At 32.9% G+C, this 25,058-nt stretch overlaps 1 protein-coding gene across 1 annotated transcript in view; it reads left to right on the top strand.

The window, feature by feature from the left end:
* Positions 1–24,336, top strand: part of LOC132736253 (WD repeat-containing protein 35-like) — a 41,155-nt gene extending 16,819 nt beyond the window's left edge. Inside the window, exons 17-31 of the mRNA XM_060723350.1 lie at positions 1,633–1,701; positions 4,475–4,603; positions 5,329–5,535; positions 6,138–6,223; positions 6,716–6,859; positions 7,412–7,544; positions 8,099–8,161; positions 8,732–8,944; positions 9,666–9,749; positions 13,624–13,634; positions 15,131–15,216; positions 15,681–15,810; positions 19,980–20,048; positions 21,807–21,845; positions 23,347–24,336. Coding sequence (XP_060579333.1) covers positions 1,633–1,701; positions 4,475–4,603; positions 5,329–5,535; positions 6,138–6,223; positions 6,716–6,859; positions 7,412–7,544; positions 8,099–8,161; positions 8,732–8,944; positions 9,666–9,749; positions 13,624–13,634; positions 15,131–15,216; positions 15,681–15,810; positions 19,980–20,048; positions 21,807–21,845; positions 23,347–23,512 — 1,629 coding nt within the window. The 3' untranslated portion in view covers positions 23,513–24,336. The remainder of the gene's footprint in view (positions 1–1,632; positions 1,702–4,474; positions 4,604–5,328; positions 5,536–6,137; positions 6,224–6,715; positions 6,860–7,411; positions 7,545–8,098; positions 8,162–8,731; positions 8,945–9,665; positions 9,750–13,623; positions 13,635–15,130; positions 15,217–15,680; positions 15,811–19,979; positions 20,049–21,806; positions 21,846–23,346) is intronic.
* The last annotated feature ends 722 nt before the right edge of the window (positions 24,337–25,058 follow it).

Below are 25,058 nucleotides of genomic sequence, written 5' to 3'. Positions count from 1 at the left end.
TATATTTGTGCAGATTCAATACTAAATTTATTGAACTTGTTGAATAAAAAAAATGATGCTTGTCAGAGGCTCACATAATATTTCACTTGTACATTACATCTACCACTCGTTTAATATCCCATGTAATTATTATCTGTCAGTGTATATTAACTATTGTAATAAACCTTTTGTTGTTTTTTTTTAACAAATTAACAAAACTAAGAAGAATCTAAATAAGAAGAAATATTGTTTTTATGCCCCCACAATGTGGGAGCATATAGCGTTGCACTTGTCCGTCCGTCCGTCCGTCAGTCCGTCCGTCAGTCAGTCCGTCCGTACGTCCCGAAATCTTGTGAACGCAACTCCTCTTAAACCGGATGGCAGATTTTGCTTAAACTTACAGGGATGAACAACCTTAATGTGTAGATGGTAGTAAAGGAAGGAATTTTTGCTGCGACCAAATTTAACAGAATTATGGCCCTTTGTTGATTTTTTCACTAGATACTATGTAGAAATTTTGTGAACGCAACTCCTCTTAAACCGGATGGCAGATTTTGCTTAAACTTACAGGGATGAACAACCTTAATGTGTAGATGGTAGTAAAGGAAGGAACTTTCGCTGCGACCAAATTTTACAGAATTATGGCCCTTTGTTGATTTTTTCACTAGATACTATGTAGAAATTTTGTGAACGCAACTCCTCTTAAACCGGATGGCAGATTTTGCTTAAACTTACAGGGATGAACAACCTTAATGTGTAGATGGCAGTAAAGGAAGGAATTTTCGCTGCGACCAAATTTTACAGAATTATGGCCCTTTGTTGATTTTTTCACTATATACTATGTAGAAATTTTGTGAACGCAACTCCTCTTAAACCGGATGGCAGATTTTGCTTAAACTTACAGGGATGAACAACCTTAAGGTGTAGATGGTAGTAAAGGAAGGAATTTTCGCTGCGACCAAATTTTACAGAATTATGGCCCTTTGTTTGATTTTTTCACTTTATACTATGTAGAAATTTTTGTGAACGCAACTCCTCTTAAACCGGATGGCAGATTTTGCTTAAACTTCCAGGGATTAACAACCTTAATGTGTAGATCATAGTAAAGGAAGGATATTTTGCTGCGACCAAATTTAACAGAATTATGGCCGTTTGTTGATTTTTAGTTTTCAACTTGTGGCACATGTAGTCCAAAAAATATTTGACCTAGAGTCATAAGATTGACAGAACAGTGGCTAGTGGGGGCATCAGTGTCCTATGGACACATTTCTAGTTATTGATGAATATGAATAACATCTCCGCGTTTAAAAGTTCAAAAATTTTCAAACATGTGTACATTGACAAAAGGAAGTATTCTTTTAGGAAATTTAATCTCATCGGATGGATCGAAATCAAATAGTGAATAGTACTCTACTAATTAACATATAGTGACTTCATGAATGAATTCCTCTATAGATAGTATATACACATGTACAATACCCATGTTGTCTCCTGTAAGATTTATTAAATAAATGATGGGGGAAACAATTAAAAAAGTTTATTATGCTGATGAAAAGCGTCCAAATTTGGAAGATATAAAATATGAGTTGTTATTGAACTTACATTTAATTTGTTTCTTTATAGAAAGGAGATAAATTTTGACTATTATTTCAGGACAACCATGAACTATTTGCCATGATGGAGAAAACAAGAATGTACATTTTCAGAAACCTTGATCCTGAAGTAAGTGCAACACTGATAAACAAATATACAAATATATATATATTTGTGTTGTTAAACGTGATTTGAATTAATCATTATATTTTTCTTCTTTTTAGCTCACCTGTCACAAAGTGACAGGGTGAGCTTTTGTGATCGCTTTTCGTCCGGCGTCCGTCCGTCGTCCGTCCGTCCATCGTCCGTAAACTTTTTCTTTAAATGACATCTCCTCATAAACCACTAAGCCAATTTCATCCAAACTTCACAGGAATGTTCCTTTGGTGGTCACCTTTAAAAATTGTTCATAGAATTTAATTCTACGCAGAACTCTGGTTGCCATGGCAACCAAAAGAAAAAACTTTAAATATCTTCTTTTAAAAAACCATAAGAGCTAGAGCTTAGATATTTGGCATGAAACATCTTCTAGTGAGTGTCTACCAAGTTTGTTCAAATAAAAGCCCTGGGGTCAAAATTAGCCCCGCCCCGGGGGGTCATTGATTTTCCCTTTATGCATATAGTAAAAACTTAAAAAATCTTCTTTTAAAGAACCCTAAGAGCTAGAGCTAAGATATTTAGCATGAAACATGTTCTAATGGGTGTCTTCCAAGTTTGTTCAAATAAAAGCCCTGGGGTCAAAATTGGCCCCGCCCCGGGGGTTCATTGATTTTCCCTATATGCATATAGTAAAAACTTAAAAAATCTTCTTTTAAAGAACTCAAAGAGCTATGGCTAAGATATTGAGCATCAAACATGTTCTAATAGGTGTCTACCAATTTTGTTCAAATAAAAGCCCTGGGGTCAAAATTGGCCCGCCCCGGGGGTCATTGATTTTCCCTATATGCATATAGTAAAAACTTAAAAAATCTTCTTTTAAAGAACCAAAAGAGTTAGAGCTAAGATATTTAGCATGAAACATGTTCTAATAAGTGTCTACCAAGTTTGTTCAAATAAAAGCCCTGGGGTCAAAATTGGCCCCGCCCCAGGGGGTCATTGATTTTCCCTATATGCATATAGTAAAAACTTAAAAAAATCTTCTTTTAAAGAACTCAAAGAGCTATGGCTAAGATATTTAGCATCAAACATGTTCTAATAGGTGTCTACCAAGTTTGTTCAAATCAAAGCCCTGGGGTCAAAATTGGCACCGCCCCGGGGGTCATTGATTTTCCTTATATGTGTATAGCAAAAACTTAAAAAATCTTCTTTGAAAAAACCCAAATAGCTAGAGTTAAGATATTAAGCATGAAACATCTTTTAGTGAGTGTCTACAAAATTTGTTTAAATAAAAGACCTGGGGTCAAAATTGGCCCCGCCCCGGGGTCATTGATTTTCTTTATATGTGTATAGCAAAAACTTAAAATCTTCTTTGAAAAAACTCAAATAGCTAGAGTTTAGATATTAAGCATGAAACATGTTCTAGTAAGTGTCTACAAAGTTTGTTCAAATAAAAGCCCTGGGGTGAAAACTGGCCCGGCCCCAGGGGTGTCATTGTTTTTAACTATATGTGTATAGTAAAAACTTAAAAAAAATCTTCTTTTAAAAAGCCCAATGAGCTAGAGCTTAGATGTTTAGCATGAAACATCTTCTTATGGGTGTCTACCAAGTTTGTGCAAAGAAGCCCTTGGGTTAAATTGGCCCTGCAACATTTGGGGGGGGGGGGGGGGTTGGGGGGCCTATATACAGGTGAGCGACCTCAGGGCCATCATGGCCCTCTTGTTTAAGATATTGGGAAGAATTATGAGGTTTTAAACTCCTAAATGATTGCTATATTATATGTCTGTATAGCATGCAGATATCATTTATTCCAAAGCCAGGGCATTATAAGGTGAGTGGTTAAGGTCCCTGACTACAAACCACTTGACCCTCTATGGTTGGTTAGAATCCCACGCCAGAGTCTTTGGATTCTTTCATGTGCATAATCTATCAAGCTAACTTACAGAGGTCAGTGGTTTTACCCAAGTGCCCAATGGTACCTGATATAATGCACATAGGACCACTTGAGGTCTTCCTCCACCAGTAAAACTGGAAAGTCACCATATGAACTTTACAGTGATGGTTCATATTAATATCAAACAAAACCAACAAACAGACATATATGTCAGCTAAATGCGATAACTTTTTTTTACCTTGATGCAGTCATGTACCTGTCTTTGTTTTTAAGTTAAAAACACTGAAACATATTTCCAATACAAATAAAACACAAGTGGCAGAACATTTACACAAAACCAGGTTTTCTGCTATTATAACAATTATGTAAACAAAACCAATATAATTGATCAAATTACAAATCCATGTGACAGTGCACTTGATTACAATCATTAAGTTTTGTTGAAATCCCTTGAAAAAGTATGAGTTATGCACATAAGACATTGTTTCTGTACAGACACCTGGCCATCTGACTGCATCAAACAATCAAATAACCAGTTTCATCATTTGGAAAACTGGATAAATAACAACAAACAATTGATTATAAAAACACTGCATATAGTATGAGGTTTGGCAAAACATTAACACAAAATCATTTGCTTATTTCTGCCATTACAACATGTGAAGAAAACAAACAAAAATGATCATATTACAAAACCATGTGACAGTGCTCTGGTACACAATAGTTCTATGAAAGTTTTGTTGAAATTCCTTGAAAAAGTATGAGTTATGCACAGAAAACATTGTTTCTGTCCAGACCTCCAGCAATCAGACAACATTAAACAATCAAATAATAATAAAATCTGATAATTAACAACAAACTAATGACTATAACAAATTAACACAGCATGTAATATGTTGTTTTTATTTGTAGGAGCCAATCCTTAGCAGCGGGTATATTTGTCAGTTCAATGACCTACAGATCAAGACTGTTTTATTGGATGAAATAATGAAAGACCCAGAGAGTCCTACGAAGGAATACATGCAAGAAATGGAAATCAAGGTCAGTGAGTCACATTGCTATTGTGTAGGCTTAGTTAATTTGTTGCATATTTCAATTTCTCATGCAATAGTTTGTTACATACTTCAATTCCTGATGCAGTACTTCAATTCCTCATGCAGTAGTTTCTTGCAAGAGGGCATATTTTTGCATATTTAAATTTTTCATGAAGTAACTTCTTTCATATTTCAATTTCCCGTGCAGTTATTTGTTGATTTCTTGTGTTGGAGTTTGAGTATTTCTGTCTCCAATTGAGTAATTTGTTGCATAATTCAATCTCTAATGTATTTATTGGTGGCATATTCCAGAATGTCATGCAGTGACATTTTGAATATTCAGTCCCTGTGAAGTAGTTTGCCGAGATTCAGGCTGTCAAGTAGGCCCTTCTTTTCCCTTCTTGCCTCCGTGGTCGAGGGGTTAGAGTCGATGACTTCTAATCTAGTTACCTCTCTGGCGTGGGTTCGATCCCCGGGAGATGCTTTGGTAGTTTAGCGCGGAGGAAGGTAGTCTAGTACTGGTGTAACTCTCCAGGAACGATGGTTAGGAAACTACCCGCCTATATGACTGAAATACTGTTGAAAAAGGCGTAAAATGAAACAAACAAACAAACAATTTTCCCTTCTTGTTTTTTTTTTTAATTAATGGCCTTATGTTTGCCCTACTTCTTCAACTGGGGTCACTTGACAGCCTTTTCACACCTTCATGGAGTAATTTGTTACATATTTCAGTCTCTGAGGGACACTAGGGATCTACTAGAGAAGATTGGGTTACAGGATGCCCAGCAGTTTGTTGAGGATAATCCTCACCCTCGTCTGTGGAGGCTACTGGCCGAGTCAGCCCTCGAACAACTTAATCTGAAGATTGCTGAGCAAGCTTTTGTTAGATGTAAGGACTTCCAGGGAATAGAGTTTGTTAAAAGACTTGGTAATTTACAGGTAAGTACATGTAACCTCATTTTTGTTAAATAAATGAATTTAAAGTAAATAAGACTATATACATGTATATCTGCTGCAAGAATTATTGCTGGATTTTTAAACAGAATACTTTGAAAAAGAGTGTAGTGGAACTCTTCAAAAACATTTTAATAATGCCCATGGGTTCAAACCTGGCTCTATACTTGAGCCACTTGGTTTACATACATTTATATTAATTTATTAATTTTATAATCTGAATCTGAGTGTGAAAGAGCTTAGATGGCTGGCTTGTAACAATGCCTCATTGACTTTAGAAATAGTAATATAAATCATGCCCCTGGGCCCTGGAGTCAAAATTTATTGTGCCGTGGTCATGTTTATAACTATGACTAAGTATTATTATAAACTGCCTTCAAAATATCAAATAAAATCTTATCTGTTTTGGTCTACAACAACATATATAAAATCAATACAGTATTTATTCCTGTATCATATAATATAAAAGCAATTTTGTGGTACCAAGACTTGACAAGATATTGTTTGGTTGCATATCACTCTAATTAAAATGTTCCTGATTTCATGGAATTATTTTTGTAAGTAGTTAAAGATTATGTTAATTACAGAATGAGAACATGAAACAGGCAGAGGTTGCTGCATATTTCCGGAGATTTGAGGAAGCCGAGAGAAAATATTTGGATATGGACAGAAGGTAACAACACTTTACTTTATCATCTTCTGTCTGCTAACCTCAATGGATTAGTAATCCAGGGGTCGCTAGTTGGATCCTCGTGCAAGGCCTAATATCTCCATGATTCAGACATTGAATCTAATGGTTATTATTCTCTTACATCTTATTCAGAAATCAGATGGGATTAGTAGTCTGAGTCACATTAGAAGTCAGCTTTATTTATTATTAATCCTTAGAAGTTTACTGGTATTGGAAAATATATAAAAGTTGTCAAAATGAGAAAACATAATGAGAAATACTCTTTTTATACAATATTTTTTTAAAGGGTATTAAGAAGGGTATAGAAAACACATTTCAATCTTCTAATATGAATCGGCATAGCCTAAATCTTAGATATTTGGGCGTGTAGTATGGCTAGTTGACTTCTGCCAAAATTGTATAAATTATAATTTTAATTATTTCATAAAGGTGATATAGTAATCATGGAAGAATTTTGTATTATTTTATTAACAGAGATCTTGCAGTAAGTCTTCGTAAGAAGTTGGGTGACTGGTTCCGTGTTGTACAGTTGTTGAAGACTGGTTCAGGAGGAGATGATCTTCAACTAGAGGAAGCTTGGAATGCTATCGGTGACTACTATGCTGATAGGCAAAAGTGGTTAGTATGGAACTTTGGATTTTTTTCATGTGATGAAGCTATTGAGGTAACTTATGTAATGTTGGTTGGTCTTCTTATGTGCCCAGTGCACAGAGTGGTGCCTGAGGTCTTCTTCCAACATTAAAGCTGAAAAGTTGCCACATGATATTAATAGTGCTGGTTTGTCAAAAAAAAAAAAGGAAAAAAAAAGAGAAATATGTCTGTTTGTCTACTGCAATGATCATAGTAACATGATACATGCACCTAAAATGGTTGTTTATCTAATGTCAGATTTAAACTTGTACTTTCAAGATTCGTTGATAAATCTAGCCATATGGTTCAACACCTGTCTGGTGCAAGCTCTTGTTTCCTTAAGCAAGAAACTTTACACACATTTCTCAATACTGGTTGGTTCAAGGAAGGGATTCAAGATTGTGTCTATAAACTTATAGCCTCCTACACAATCAAAGTAAATTCTGTATAAACTATATTTGTTAATTGAGTATTAGATAATATGAAAACATGTCATATAACAACAGAAGTACTTTAGTTTATTTAAATTTTTCATTTTAGGCAACAAGCAGTGACATATTATGTACAGGGTAGGAACCAGGAACGTCTGGCAGAATGTTACTACATTCTAGAAGACTATGCTGGACTAGAGAAGATGGTCTCCAGTCTGCCAGAGAACCATAAACTTCTACCAGTATGCCATATTCTTATTTATATACAACTCGTAAAAAATCACATTAAAATAAGCAAATAATTAAAATTCTGAACTACATGTACAGTCAAACCTAAGTGAGAGGCCAACTCTGAATAAATATAACCCTGTAAATAAAGACCACTTTTAAAATAACCCTTTATTGATAAAAATGAATAGAGTTACCTCCAAATAATGACCATTTGTTTGCAAAGACCATAATTTGTCTCTTTCTTGGATAGCATCATCATAAATGGCCCTATTTTTAGCTTGACTAATATAGGGAGTATATGGAGAGCTGTGTACTCACTCTGGTGTTGGCATCCAGATTTCTAGTTTTTGGCCTCTTTCTTGAAGGACAATGCCTGTATGTAAACAACAGTTAGAATGATTGTTTTCAGGACATTGCCTCAATTTTTATGAATGTTGGAATGTCATTGCCTCTTTGTAAATGACAGTTTAAATGTGTTTTTTTAGGATATTGCCTCTATGTTTATGATATTTTGCAATTGAAGACATTGCCTTATGTTTATGACAGTTTGAATGTTTCTTTTCAGGACATTGCAAATATGTTTATGACTGTTGGAATGTGTACACAGGCTGTGGATGCCTTTATTAAGGTAAGTTGTTGAAGGATAAGTAGCCCTGAGGCCATTACAGACATCAGTGTGCGATCATGTGTCTTTGTTCCATTTTGACAGAATGGCTAGCAACTACAAAGTATTGATATTTTTTTTTAATATTAGGGATGGCATATTCACCAAATTTTGCTTTCAAATGTTGGAATCCTGTTTGCATTTGTCTGCTTATTTTTTCAGCATTTTAATATTTTAGCGGAATTTAAAACAAGAACTGACGCCTGTCTACATATGTCTACATGTACTTTATTTATTAAGACATGAATAGCTACATTTCACTGTAGCTAGAATGATTATAAAGTTTAGATAATTTATAAAATTCAAGCAACAAAACAAACAAAAACAGAAAAAAACAATTTTAAACACTTTATGATTTTACATAAATATTTGAATACTACAATTGTGTTTGAATATATAGTCTTATCCAAATGCTTAAATGTCTGTTGATATCCTTAATTAGAATACATTGACAGATATGAAGGTTTAGGCAACTGCTGTCACCTTTGGTAACATGTATTGTTTATGTTAAGTATATAAATTTTCTCCATTCAGTGTAACCACATCAAGGCTGCGATAGACTGCTGTGTGAATCTAAACCAATGGAACATGGCTATTGATCTGGCAAAGACCCACAATGTCCGAGAGATTGACTCTCTGCTGGCCAAATATGCACAACATCTGCTCGAGAAAAACAAAATTGTCAATGCTATAGAACTATACAGGAAAGCTGGACACCATCTTGAGGCTGCGAAACTTCTCTTTAAGGTAAGAATGTCTATATATTATAAATGTTCTTAAATCAGTACTTCTTTTTGTTTTAAAATAAAGCATGGTTGTTTTTAGATTGATTTGTTTTGTAATAAATAAATGGGTTGTCTTTAACTTTTGTTATTTATGGATTTCATACATACTTTGACAAAACAACACGTGTGACTAAACCCTCCTAATGAAAAATAATTCAAATGTTACCTTGACTTTGCAATGATGTTGACCATCAAGATGTTATAACTGAAATTTATGTACAGATTGGGTGCACCTTCTGTAAGCCCAATCACAAAATCCTGGTCAGCACCTTCAAGGTCAAGGTTGCATTTGAGTTCAAAGATCATTTAATTTGTGTCAACATTCTTATTTTGCTGATAAATTTCATCAAATTCCTTCATGAATTGTCAAAACAGGGTGATAGGGCATATAGTATTTACCCTGTGTGTGCTCAAAATTATGTCCAGTCTATAACTTTGTTATAACTAGATGGATTGTCAAAATATTCAGCAGTTAGATGATGTTTTGTGCCCAAGACCCACAGCAGCACTTTCAAAGTCAAGGTCATACTCTGGCGTCAAAGTTAAATTGTCTGTGTCAGTTTACTCTCTATCGTATAACCGTCTTATTCCATGATAGATCGTTGTGTACACACTTTGTTCTTTATCATAAGTTTAGTAAAAAAACATGCAAGAATAAAATTTGTATTGTTGTTTTGTTACAGATTGCCAATGAGCAAAGGGAGAAAAAGCAGAAACCATTACATATCAAGAAATTGTTTGTGCTAGGTGGTCTGTTAGTGGGAAAAATATCATGAACTATGAAAAATGACCTCAAGGGGAAAGGGGGCAAGGACAAGCCCTGGTTTTCCAAAAGGTAAAAAATTTTTAATCATTTTTTTAAAGAACACATAAAATTAATAAATTCTGCAAGTGAAATAAAGATCTTTTTTAATTAATCTTTGATTAATATAAGAATTTTGAACAGGAATAATTCCAAAAAACTTGTATGAAAGAAATATGTTTACCTTAAAGGTGATTGTGATAACACTAAACATACGAGGGTTGTCCCAATATTCTGTGACAAGATTGTTTAACAGCTAACTAAAATAGGTACAAATTTGATATTTTAATATGTTATAAACCCATATAATTGAAACATTTTCACAAACGTACATAGAAAAATATCAATAAACAACAAATATGCCCGTAAATACCATGGCAACTATCTGAATCGCGGCGCACGTCAAAACGTCAACGACGGCAATTAAATCTAGTATAAGGGGCCTTTCTCAAATACTTTTAATGGCTTTCAACCGCAATAATGGTGCAGTTTTTACCCATAAATGGTCAATAACAGACTTAGTCAATGTGGTTGTTAAAGTCTGTTGAATGTTTGGGATGGCATACATTATTTTTTTTGCCATAACACGCGAACATCCGGTCTGGTTGCACGCTGCTTTTAGCTGTAGGAAAATTGGCGACGGAGATTGGTCTTCCTATTCATGCTTTCCTTATTTTCGCTTTTTTTGTAGTGAAGAACTCTGGTTTCGTTCATGCCTTTAGTAAACAAATGCTCAGGATATGTTTGCTAAACTGTTTTATAATTGGTAATATTTATTGAAAATCGTAACATGTGTCATCTCGAAATAGCCAAGAAAACCTGAATGACCTGTTCACTGCGCCGCAAATTTCTTCGAACTGTCGCCATTTTAACTTTCCTATTTTCTAAAAATATATTTTCATTTTATCAGTAGCCCTGTTCGTTTCTTAAGTTATTTAACTAAAATTTTCTGAGATGATGGTAAACATAGGTACAACAGAGGAAGCCAACGTGGCATGTGGCAGACACATCATCAGATATTTTGAAATATACCGTTAATTAATCTTAGCTTATTCATAACAAAATACAAATTATTTGACGTGCGCTGGCAACTCAGTCCAATGTTGTTAATACTGAAAATTTCTAAGTAACTAGAGTAAATATTTTGTAAATGATTTGTAGTAATGTTAAATAATAGCCTTAACGGTTTTATGTGTGAATTATTATCTATTGGCGTTAAAAATGAACTGTCTATAAAATTTGTCACGGACTTTTGGGACAACCCTCGTATATACACATTTAGTTAAGTTTTCATCTTTGAGAAAATTTCCCAATTATTAATGCACTTTTTGTAAAAGTTAATTACATGATGTCATGAAGTGAACCTTGCATATTTTTTAAATTTAAGAGTATGTATCATACTATATGCATGTAAATATATCTAAAAATAAAACCTTCTATACATGTATATTTATATTTATATATAATCAGTATGGACCTGAGGTATCTTTTCTGTACTTCTGTTATTTTTTGTGTTAATAAATCAACTTTTGTTTTATTGTGTATTATGTTTCCAGTCAGTTCTTTTTACTGTTTTCTATTTTGATTTCATAGATAGCACAAAATGTGAGAATTAAAATGTTTAATTTATTTATTTCATCCATGGAATATGGTGCTGTATCAGTCAAATAGTACTTCATATTCTTTTAAAACAAAATATGAAATACAAATATGAAAGTTAGCGGAGTCAAATTTCTTTTGTTTTTTATCTTTCTCAAAATTTTTTCTCTGGGGATCAGACTATAGTTTTTTCATTTTTAAAATTGAAAAAACAAAAAGAAAAATTGGCGGGGAATTTGGGGCTACTTTTTCAGATATTTTTTCTCATCGGATGTATAGTTTATTTTATTTCAAAAAATATAAATAAAAATATAAATTGGCGGGGCAAAATTTTTTTTTGTTTTTTGGGACTACTTTCTCAGATATTTTTCTGTGGTATTCGGTATCTTTAGTTATTCATTTCATCATCATAAATTATAGTAATATGGTTATTTATTCTCAACAAAGTTTAAGCAGTGGCAATAAATATGGTATTGATACATATCACACACCTGTAAATAATCGTTATATTACTGTGCACAGTACAGTTGTAGTGGCATATCAACAGAGGGTTTTTGTTAACTACTTTTATTGTTTTTGTTTTTTGTTTTTTCTTGGTAGTTATATTAAATTTAAAAGGTTTTTTTTAATTTTGTTTGCCATGAAGTATGATAAAAATCAAAATATTTTCTGATGCGCTTGAAAATATATATGTAATTTTATAATATACCAGGAAATGCTAAAAAAATATCCTCTGAATATTTACAACAGAATTATATAATTTATAAATGATTTATAAATCTCCTGGAATTTATAAAAAAAAAATTTGGCAATAAAATTGTTTATATTATTTATACAATTGTACTTGAACAAAAAACTATTTGTTTATAGGCATGCTTTACTACAGAAGACTGTTGTTTTTGTTGTAATGCATGATTTATGTGTTATACATTAAATTTGTATTTTTCTTGTTTTTTTTTTTATTACACTATAGGTAGTAGAACTTTTAATTTGTGTAGATAAATGTCAACGTAAAGAAGGGCATGCACTGAAGGATAGCCAATAGAGATGTAGATATGATTTAGTTCAGAAATATCAATTCAGACAGATATCGGCCTTCTTCATTATATTCCTACGCATTTGAACTCGAATAATGCGCTCAGAATTGATATCTATTTCTTAATATAGATTCATTATTTGTCCCATTAGAAAAATATTGTTGAAAAGGCAGCAATAATAAAAAGTGTACAGGAAAAAGTTGTAAATAAATAGAGGATATTTGTTTAGTTCAGTGTAAGATCGGAATATATTTCACTGAGTTTAGAGCACCAAAAGGTATATTTCACGAGTGACAATTTCGGTGTTCACAAGGTGAAATATATTTCGATCTTACACTAAACTAAACAAATTTTCTTTTTATTACATGCAAAGAAACGTTTTAAAAAGACATTAAACCTAATACTGAATGAAAAGCGCGCCAAATAATAATACAACGTGACGTCATTTACGACGTCACGTCATTAAGTTGGTACCCAGTTCTGTGCACGCTGGTATTTCACTGAAACAACGTAAGGGGCTTAAATTCAAAACAGTGAAATTATCAAAGTGGTAATTTCACTGTTTCAAACAGTGAAATTACCAATTTTATATCACTGATATAATTCTATAAACCACCGAAAAGCATGTAATAAAGTAGTCTTAACTTATTACTGGGACATTATGTAACGGGACAAACAACTTCAAACTGGACAAGCAGTCTTATGTTTGTATCCAATTGACAGTCGATCAAGCTGTAACTCAATGTGTAGTGTTTAAATGTTAATGTAATGTTTTTATTCAATTTAACAGTGATAAAAATTTGTAAAAAACCCTTTAAAAACCCTTCGATACCCAAAAAAAAAATAATCTTTTACCAGTTTATTTTTTATTTTTATTAGTAACATAGTTCTAAAACAAAAAATTTTCTCCTCCCCAAAACAAAAACAACAAAAAGACAGGTAGGGCATTTGATAAAAAAACCTTGGTAAAACACCATGGCTTTTTCCCATTATATATGAGTTTCCCAAATTATAGTATGATATCATATATCAAGTTTTTTTAAAAACTAACATTTCAAATCAGATTGAAAAAATTCTTTTTTTATAGGCAACTCACACTGGGTGGGTTTTTTCCCAGGAGGATCTGCACAATGACCACACAAATTGATCGAAATGCTGGGGTGGGGGTGAAAGGGGACATTTTTTTCTACTGGGAAAAAACAGTTACAGGAAGGAATTGGGATAAAATTTTTATTGCAGTGTTTAAGCCAGATTGTTGTATTAAAAAAAGTGGGTGGAGCAAATTTCTAATATTAGATTTATTGAACTTCTTAAATGAAGCATTATCATGCTCACTGGAGGATTGATCACATAATATGATTATATTCAACTCATTCAATAAATTAAGTATAATACATACACTCATGCAATATCATCCATATTTCTTTGAAGTAAATGCAAATCTTTTTACAAATGTATATATTAAACTTGATCAATAATTATTGCAGATTGATGTTTCAGTATAAAATGTACAAGTTTTTAGCTCGACTATACGAAGTATATGGAGAGCTGTCCTACTCGCCCCGGCGTCGGCGTCGGCGTCGGCGTCCGCGTCCGCGTCCAGATTTTAGATTAAAGTTTTGGTGCAGTAAAATATTTTTCATTATAACTTTGTCATTTCTTAAGGTATCAACTTCAAACTTCAAATATATGTTCCTTATCATCAACCACATCTTATGTGACAAGGTTCATAACTCTAGCACCAATATTTTCAGATTTATCTCCCCGCTTGAACTTAGAATTTTCCTTAAAAAATATACTATTTTTACTGTTACTTCTTTATTTCTTAAGGGATCAACCTCATACTTTAAATGTATGTACCTTATCATCATCCCATCTTATGTGACAAGGTTCATAACTCTAGCGACAATATTTTCAGATTTATCTCCCCTTGAACTTAAGAATTTTCCTAAAAAAATGCTATTTCTTACTGTTTCTTCTTTATTTCTTAAGGGATCAACCTCATACTTCAAATATATTTACGTTATCATCCTCCCCATCTTATGTGGCAAGGTTCATAACTCTAGCACCAATATTTTCAGATTTATCTCCCTTTGAACTTAGAATTTTCCATAAAAAAATATTATTTTTTTACTGTTACTTATTTATTTCTAAAGGGATCAACTTCATACTTCAAATATATTAACGTTATCATCATCCACATCTTATGTGACAAGGTTCATAACTCTAGCACCAATATTGCAAGAATTATCTCCCCATAAACTTAGATTTTTTTACTAGAAAAATGTTATTTTTTATTATAACTTTTTTATTTTTAAAGGTATCTACCTCAAACTTCAAATACTTATTCCTAATCATCAAATACATTTTATGTGACAATGTTCATAAGTCTTGAAGCAATATTTACAGATTTATCTCCCTTTGAACTTAGGATTTTCTTTAAGAAATATAATAACTTCTTTACTTTTTAAGGTATCTACTTCAAACTTCAAATATATATTTCTTATCATTACACAAATGTTGTGTGACAAGGTCCATAACTCTAGCATGACTATTTCTAGAATTATTCCCCTTGATTCATAGTTTTGTCCTCCTTACTGCGTCCAGTATTTTATTAGTCGAGCTTCGCTGTCTCCTGTGACAGCTCTTGTTATTATATAGCAACAATTTGACATATGAATTATTTTGAGTCTGCCTTTATTTCTACAGGTTATGTAGATTTGGCTATGAAGACTGCCATAGGGTTGAGAGAATATGAGGATGTGTTGGACCCTGCTGACATCTTCTCTTTATTAGGTAAAATTAAAATGAGCCGCGCCATGACAAAACCAACGTAATGCGTTTGCGACCAGCATGGATCCAGACCAGCCTGCACATCCGCGCAGTCTGATCAGGATTCATGCTGTTCGCTTACAGACCCTACAACAAGTAAAGAAACTGATAGCGAACAGCATGGATCCTGATCAGACTGCACGAATGCGCAGGCTGGTCTGGATCCATGCTGGTCGCAAACCCATTATGTTGGTTTTGTCGTGACACGGCCCAAATGTATTAAATATGATTAGAAAGTGGACTAGTCAGAGCTGACAAGGCATTAATATTATCAAGTTATAAGCAAGAAAATAACTATGTGACTTTTATTGTGCAACTTAAAATCCATTGATAAAGAATATGTTGAAACACAAAGCATTATACATGAACATAAATGTGCATCAATAAAACTGGTAATTTGTCTGACCGATAATTTGGACTAATTTCAGCTCTGACTTCAAGTGCAAATAGGGCATTCAGGATATGTTCTAATGCATTTATAAAGCTGGAGACATTAGACACACTTAGCCCAGAACATAGGCAACAATATGAGGAGTTAGCGCTGGAAATTTTTACCAAGTAAGTTGTTTATTTTATATCTTTGATAATTTATATCTTTGACTGAGGGCATTTGTTTGAAAATATGTTTGTGTATACTTTATAAGTACTTTTTTCTGCGGGAACTTTATTTTTACTATTTCTGCGGTTCATAATGACACCACACATTTAAAAACGCAGAAAATAAAGACTTTCTTTATGTATGTGTCACAATATTTCAACTACCGGTATTGTATACACTGAACAAAAGTTCTAACCGATCACCCCGAGTTTTCGCTGAAATATGAAAAAGAATAATACCAATAGATACGACTTTTATTTTATTTCGAAGAGAATGAACACATTGAAAATAATAAATTATAACATTTTCTATTTAAATAATACTTTATTGATATTTTAAAAAAAAATTTTCATGAACAACCACTCACCTGTCTGATAGAGGCTCCACCATTCAACATTCCAACTGCTACGGCACGATCCTGCATCGACATTCGTATTGTTACGGGCTTTTATTGTAGTTATAAAATGATTACTATATCGTGAATGGAATAATAGAAAAAATGTTCTATCCTTGTTTTTGTTTAAATTAATACCATGTTTGTACGAGTTATTCTCACCCTGAGTTTGATTTGTTTGTTAAATAGCTTTTAAAATAACTATGATAGTTTGACGAGTCTATTGTATTAGCTGTAGTTAAAAAAAACATTTAGAGTGTTTATCATTGCAATTAAATACTAAAACTGTGTTCCGTTTATACCGTCGCTTAAATCGCTGTTTTATTTTTCTCATTTTAAAACATACATTATTTAACAACAACAACAACATTTATTTAGCAATTAAGCATTACAATGCTTTTAGCCATAATATACAATTGTCATAAGGTGAAAAATGACACGAGATGTCATTAACAGTCTAATATTTACTGCATAGAGAAGCTAACACAATAAATAAACTATTTTGACATAGGTAAATTTAAATCGTCATACAAATATAATAACTATCAAATTTCTAAACTATTGTAATGATATCAATATCAAAGACTTGATACAAAAATGACCCTTGTTTGTTATTGTCATTAAAACCTGCAATAAACATACCCTTTTGTATTTGTTCAATATATTGTGTCTCTGTGTGTTTTTGTCAGAATTCCGGACAATCCCCCTCCCGGACGATTCCCCTTCCATATTATTTTCACAACCCAGACATTTCCCCTCCCGTTATTTTAATAGGGCGGACTTTTCCCCTCCCGTTAATTTTACAGGGCGGACAATTCCCCTCCCATTATTTTAGCAAAGCGGACAATTCCCCTCCTGTTTTTCACATTGCGTATAAAAAAATCTATAACCATTCTTATTACTAGAAAACAGTCAACTTTACTTAATGTATCGAAATTTTTAAATGAAGCATTTTTGAAAAGAAATGAAATTAATATGTAAGTTAGTGCATGTCATATACTTTACTGTTTCTCCAAATCAGCTTCGCAATGATGTAACAACTGTATAACAATTATATGTAATTTGATGCATGTGTGATTTGTATATATATTGTAGTTTGTTAACCTTTGCCAGAGGCATTTTGTATGCTGATTATTGCAAATAAAATATTGAATTGAATTGAATTGAATCTTATTAAAAATGACAGTTTTTACTCTTAACAATAAACTGTTGAAGATCGGAACTTTTAAGAATCATTATTTCACAAAGGTGACATTATACCGCCTTTAATCATTGCCGCCGCTGCTTAAGATAAACAAACTGTCAATAAAAAATCTTTAATCATTGCCGCCCTTAATTAAATGTGTCCTTGATTGTAAAACCAATTAAAAATGAAGGAGAATATTCCTACAAATGTGTTCAATCATATATAAAATCAAAATGATCACTGATATTTTGTGTTAGGACTTCATGTACTGATTCAATATGGTGAATATGATTTTCTTATCATAATGACGATGATAACAGTTCAATTTACTATAACATGTGCATAATATATTCTTTGCAAGAATCTACAGCTTAATTGCTTTTTTGTTCTTATCAATTGTTCTTTTATTGTTTTGCTGCTGCAAAAATGTATATACCTTTCAAATAAACAATATTATATAATATATATATTCAACAGCCATGGGAGGGAAACTGTCCGCTCTGACAACAGCGGGAGGGTAATTGTCCAGGTTGTTAAAAAAACGGGAGGGGAATTGTCCGGGTTGATAAAAGAACGGGAGGGGATTTGTCCGCCGTAAAAAAATAACGGGAGGGGAAATGTCCGAGTTGTGAAAAAACATTCAAATTTACTGGGAGGGGAATCGTCCGGGAGGGGAATTGTCTGGATACCTTTTTGTCATGATAATAATTGTTAATTTTTCACACTTTATATTTATACAAATACAGTATTTAAATTGTTGTCATTGCATGTTGTTGTTTCTTTTTATTTGTTAACACGTATATACCAATACATGATGATTAGGACAAAACACATTATCAGTTGTCTGCGTTTTTAACCGGAAATAATGTAACATTAACAAAACTTGAAATATTGCCTGTTTTACCGGCTAATTTTGTTCAAATGTATATTAATTAAACCGCAGAAATAAAACTCATCAATGCGAGATAAATGACACCGCAGAAATAAGATCGGCAGAAATTTAAAACCTAAAAATTTAAAATTTAAAATTTTAACAAAAAATCGTAGAATATTAAGCCCGCAGAAATAAGTACTTATATGGTAAGTCCTCTGATCATTTTTTTTATGCCCCCACAATGTGGGAGCATATAGCGTTGCACTTGTCCGTCCGTCAGTCCGTCCGTCAGTCAGTCCGTCCCGAAATCTTGTGAACGCAACTCCTCTTAAACCGGATGGCAGATTGTACTTAAACTTACAGGGATGAACAACCCTAATGTGTAGATGGTAGTAAAGGAAGGAATTTTTGCTGCGACCAAATTTAACAGAATTATGGCCCTTTGTTGATTTTTTCACTAGATACTATGTAGAAATTTTGTGAACGCAACTCCTCTTAAACCGGATGGTAGATTTTGCTTAAACTTACAGGGATGAACAACCTTAAGGTGTAGATGGTAGTAAAGGAAGGAATTTTTGCTGCGACCAAATTTAAGAGAATTATGGCCCTTTATTGATTTTTTCACTAGATACTATGTAGAAATTTTGTGAACGCAACTCCTCTTAAACCGGATGGCAGATTTTGCTTAAACTTCCAGGGATGAACAACCTTAATGTGTAGATGGTAGTAAAGGAAGGAATTTTTGCTGCAACCAAATTTAACAGAATTATGGCACTTTGTTGATTTTTTCATTATATACTATATAGAAATTGTGTGAACGCAACTCCTCTTAAACCGGATGGCAGATTTTGCTTAAACTTCCAGGGATTAACAACCTTAATGTGTACATGGTAGTAAAGGAAGGATTTTTTGCTGCGACCAAATTTAACAGAATTATAGCCCTTTGTTGATTATTAGTTTTTAACTTGTGGCACATGTAGTCCAAAAAATATTTGACCTAGAGTCATAAGATTGACAGAACAGTGGCGTGTGGGGGCATCAGTGTCCTATGGACACATTTCTAGTTTGTCAATAACATATCAATGAATAAGATAGGAAATGCCAACTTTTATATGATATTATATGATGATGAAGGTGCTGATTCTGATTAAATGATGCTGAAATTTGACTCAAAAAGGAGCTACAGTTTTAGAGAATTTTGGAGAATTTAATGAAAATGTGAATTTTTTTTTTTCCTTCTCTTTTCTTATTTTTTACATTGAGAGACCTGTATAGAATGGATTACTGCATAGATTATTGAATAGACGAATAACTTAATTATAGTGATAACTTACCTGTAATAACTGATTTCTCAACAAGTGATTGACTACTTATCCCATATAATTTCTGTATCAGCAATGAGAGACAAATAACCAAATGTCTGAGTGAGATGAATATTCTCATGAAAACGTTTAGCCTTGCCTAGCAACCCTGGTAATACAAATCATATGTTATCTCTATTTAGCTAAACAGACAAACAGGTATATGAATGAAACTCGACAGTATAAATGATTTAACTGAAAGTAAAAATTTTGTACAAAAGTTGTTATTATCTTCACAAGATACAAATAGTATTGCTGTGCAATATGTTTCATTTAAATTACAATACTCTGTAATAACTGTTGTTTTCTTCTAGGCACAGTCCAAAAGATAGTAGAAGTACAACAATAGAATGTACAAGTTGCTCCAGCACAATACCTGACTGGTTTGTACCTATTTTACCTTTTACTTATTTTTAAGTTAGTGCAGTGGTGTTGTTGGTAGTTTTCACTCCGGATCATGGCAATAAGCCACATTGAATTTACCAGAGAACAGTTCAGCCACCGCATCGCATCATTCCTCATCAGGCTGTCGAGCAGTTTACCAGTACTAGTTGCCTTCACTTTCACAAGGAACTGATTACTCCTGTTCATTCAAAAGCAGAGGTACAATGCGGATGACTGTATGAAGGATTTCACTACCTGCAGCACTAGGGAATCAAACCCAGGTCACATGATTCACAATGCTCTACCTATTGAGCTAAACGGACGACTATACTTAGTGCAGTTATTGGTTAACTCATATTTAATTTCAATTTGAGTTAACCTGCTACTGCACAGTGATGATGATTTATTAATCTCCCATGTATCATAGCAGTAATTTGTACTCCAAGTTTAGCAAAAGTCACTGATCATTTTTACTGCAAAATCCACACTGATCTATCTTACTGTAAAATCATTAATATTTGTTTTGCACTTATTTTTATGGATAGGTGAAGCCATACATTTAAGATCTAACAAAATTTCATTTCGGCTGTACGATTATTTCTATTAAAATTCTTAATTATTTGCATTTTTATTGTTTTGCAAAAAAGACAATCCATGAATTTCAGAACCAAAATATAAGGTTTTGAAAAAAACAAAACAATGAAATTACATGCCAACAAAATTAAATGGATTGACAGTTTTTTGTTTTTCATAAATATGTGAAATTATAATTGATGTACTGTGTTTAGGATATGTACTGGTTATTAATATTAATAATAGCATTTTTAAGGTAGGTTTACCCGTCCCATAACTCTGAGTTACCTATTTACAGAGTAATGCCCCTTTTCTTACTGTTATGCCCTAAGAATAGTCAAGTGCACAATCTTACAAACAGCTCTTGTTCTTTTATCTGCAACCATCATTATCCTTTGCTGTTGCAAGTCTTTAAGGCAAGAAATGATACTACATACCTTATAAATCAGAGTAAGAGCTTCATTTGGACTCGAGATTAAGATCAAGATAACTCTAAAATTGATTCAGTTCAAAGCATATTGAGATTATATTGAAAATTGCTTCAGCAATATATCAAGCTTTACTTATACACACTTCACTTTTCTACCTGTTTTTAGGATACTTTATATAAAATACATGCTCTGTGCATATAATTATGTTGTGTTTTCTTAATAAATGACCTCTGGCTGCATGTCATTTTTTCCTGATGATGTTTTTATCATCACTGCTATGAAATATGTCCATTATGTAATGACAGCATAGTTTTAGACACGTCCTTTCAGTTGCACATCTGCTTTTATATGTGTTTGGGATTTTTTTTTCTCGAAATATTATATTTTGTCAAAATTATCAATTTTTTAAATATCTGTATGGATTATCGATCAGTAGGAAAATATTGACAATACGTTATTATCATTTCTCTATGGATGACAACTCTACACCTAGGTGTTAGATGAGTCAAATGTTTGGAGTAATGTTAATCTGCTACACTTACGAAAGAAGCTGTAAATTACTTCTACATAAGAAAGCAGCTTGAAATGAAAACATATTTTTTAATTATTTCTTTTTGAACTGTAATGTATATGTAAAATGCAAGAAGATAGATTCAAAGCTAGGCACAAACTTATATATGTAGATGGAAATGTATACTTTTATACTAAAACTTGGAAACAGGTTGAATAATAAGTTAGTGTTATTTCATTAAGGAAAAAGGAAGAAAATTTAGGTGCCAGAGGAGTGAACAGGTCTGAAATTGTTGAAATATAATTGAATTTATTAATTTGTTTGGTTGTTAATTGTTTTATTTGTTCTGTTTGATTCAATCATTTAGCAATGGTTGTACTGGTTATCTCTTTTTGTTTATCTTTTTTCTCTTTAAAATAAGTATTATGAAACACTTTGTAAAACCTGGGTGTTTCAAATTGGGTTTCTATTTTAAAGACCCAGGTAAAACTAATAGAATGGTACAGACAGAATCATTATTGATTCAATGAAATATTCTCTTTTTATTCAATTGAAGTTTACAGTGAACTGTTTATTTGTTTTTTTTCTTCTCCGCAGAAATTTGATTCCATTTTGTACACAAGCATTGTTTGAATGTATTTGGAATGCCAATATCGACGGTTTATTTTAATATTAACATTTAAATTTCAATTTTAAACCAACCTTGTGTAAACACTTCAAATTAAAGCAGTCAATTCTTTTAAAAAGTCACTTAAGTTACTCTAAAGAATAAGGAATGACTTGTTGAATTGTTATTTATTTATTTAATAGAACAAACTTCAACTGAGGTAAAGAAATAAGCTGTTAGTTAAAATTGATAAGTCAATGAAACCAATTTCAAATTTCTCTGTTAAATATTTAGGAGTTAATGTAGTTCAAGGTGTCATGACACCAGTAATAGGTAGTTCAAAGAATCAGACTTGAAAGTGATTAACATAAATTGGGAGAACTTGTTTCACAGTTTAGTTTCACTAAACAAAACTTCAGATGAGTGTAAGGTAATCTAGCAATGTGGCATAAAGTGTGGACTTTTCCATGAAAGTACTGGCTAGTACTTATAGTAGTTTTACTCAGGTGCCTGTTTGTGCCTGAAATGCACAGAGGTGCACCTGATGACTTCCTACACAAGTAATGCCAGAAAGTTTCCATATGAACCTTTATTGTGTTGGTGCAGCGGAAAACCAACAAAAACAAAAAGAGATATATCACATTTAATTTTGTTATAAGCACGACTTTATGCTCCTCTAGAATGAGTGATGGCTCAGTAACAAACCTGGTCTTTCTGTTAGATAGTGAAAATCTTGAAAACATCTTCTTTTCACTTACCCTTATACTGCTGTATTTCTTACATGGACTTGTCCAGTTTTTACTTTGGATCTGTGCATTATCAATTCTCGGGAAGTCAAGATTTGAAGAAAATTTAAAGTTGGTCAGCCAACAGTTTAGAGCCTGGTCTTACTGCATGGATGGCAAGATTATATTTGAGCTGCATCACGACAAAACCAACGTAATGTGTTTGCGACCAGCATGGATCCAGACCAGTCTGGGCATCTGCGCAGTCTGATCAGGATCCATGCTGTAGCTAGCAGTTTCTCTACTTGTAATAGGGTTTGTAAGCGAACAGCATGGATCCTGATCAGACGTGCCGATGCTCAGACTGGTCTGGATCCATGCTGGTCGCAAACGCATTACGTTGGTTTTTGTCATGACGCTGCTCATATAAGTTATTTTCTTATATTTCAGGTCTAATGCATGTCCAAGCTGTGATACAAAGTTCCCAACATGTATCGTAACTGGGAAGCCGTTAATGGAGTACCAGTTCTGGATGTGTAGTGCTTGTAAACATCGGGCATACGAGTCGGAGATCGCTCAGCGACAGACATGCCCGTTATGTCATACACCTGTATAGAGATGTATGCTTTATAGAACTCTGTTAAATCACATTCCTGTGTGAACCACCAGTGATGAATACTTCCACATTTTCTGAATAACTCTGCGATTTTCTTCTCTTTCCTCAGGATTTACACTGGCCAATATAAAGTGGACATTTAGATATTGATGTTAAATTGGTGTCTTCTTCGATAGTTACTGTGGTAAATTGATAGTTAAAACATGGCAAATCAAATGTATTAAATACTGGTTACATTTAAGTTCAGCTTTATAGATTTTTGATGATCAAGTATAATAAACTGTCAGTGGTGACTTACAAAATCTCAATGTATGTACATTTTTACACTTCCCAGTTATCATGTTCCGTCATAATAAGGGTTAAAAGGTCAAAGAAAAAGGTCATGAAAAGAACAGAGAACTGTTTTACCCACAGTCTTCAAACTTAAAATGACCTACTCCATTTTTTTGAATCGTCACACTGACTTAAGATTTAAATACATTTTTTTTCTAAACAATAACTTGACTCATCATTTAATTTGGACTTCACATATTAAATGTCTGCACAGAATAGATACATGCCCCTTTTGAAATATGTAGGTATAACAGGTAAAAGAAGTCAAGGTCACTGTGATTTAAATCATTGGTCACAATTTCTACAGAAAACTTAAGTACTGTTTTAATTGGACCTTTAAAATTGCATAGTCAAATTTCCGTCCAGGTATTGTGCTATGGGGGATCTGTTTTGGAGGTAACTCATTTGTAATACTGTTCCTATAGATTTTTGTTTATGAATTAGTTATGTTTTGGATCAAAGTTATTTACTTAATTTTATTTAATTTAATTTATTTAAAAAAAGATATAAAGATAATACTGTATAAATATACAACAATTAATGTTTGAATTCTGAATATATTCTATTTCTGTTCTATAATTTATTTTTATATTAAAGAATTTTCTTTGTAATTTCATAGGATGATTACTTTTATTTATTTATTTTTTTTCACTCTCATCAAATAATTATATTCTTAAAAATCACTTGTGTTTTTGTATTTTGTTGATTTGAGCACAAACTGTACACAAGATTTTATTTTCAAATGGCTTGATAATTGACCTCATGGAGATGTCCATGGTAAAGTGGTAAGGGTCGATGAAACCACTTGCTTCTCACTGTTATGGGTTTGAATCCTGCAAGGGAGTTTGCTCACGTTCCATTAGTCCATCACTTGTTCTTTCATGTGAGAAAGCTAGCCTACAGAATAACTGTGGTTCTACTTCGATGCCAATTCGTGACCGTCATCCCAACTTCCAGACTTGAGGGCATAATTCTGTAAGGAATTGCAATAAAATGTGCCTTTGTCGACTCAAAACTTGGTGATTTTTTTTGTGTCGCCTTGAAAAAGGCGACATAAAGGCGGCGTCGGTGTCGGCGTCGGCGTCCCCTAAAGCTTGTCCAGAGCATAAGTCAGTCATTATAAGTTGGATTGACTTCAAACTTGGTATGCATGCTTCTTATAATGACCCGAAGTGCAGTGCACAAGAACTGGTACTCTGCACTTCTTATTTTT

The sequence above is a fragment of the Ruditapes philippinarum genome, unplaced genomic scaffold (assembly GCF_026571515.1).
Source record: "Ruditapes philippinarum isolate M1 unplaced genomic scaffold, ASM2657151v2 ctg1795_1_1_1_1, whole genome shotgun sequence".
Taxonomy (NCBI): Eukaryota; Metazoa; Mollusca; class Bivalvia; order Venerida; family Veneridae; genus Ruditapes; species Ruditapes philippinarum.
The sequence above is the reverse complement of the archived record's forward strand: the minus strand, read 5'-3'. Positions and strand labels throughout refer to the sequence as shown.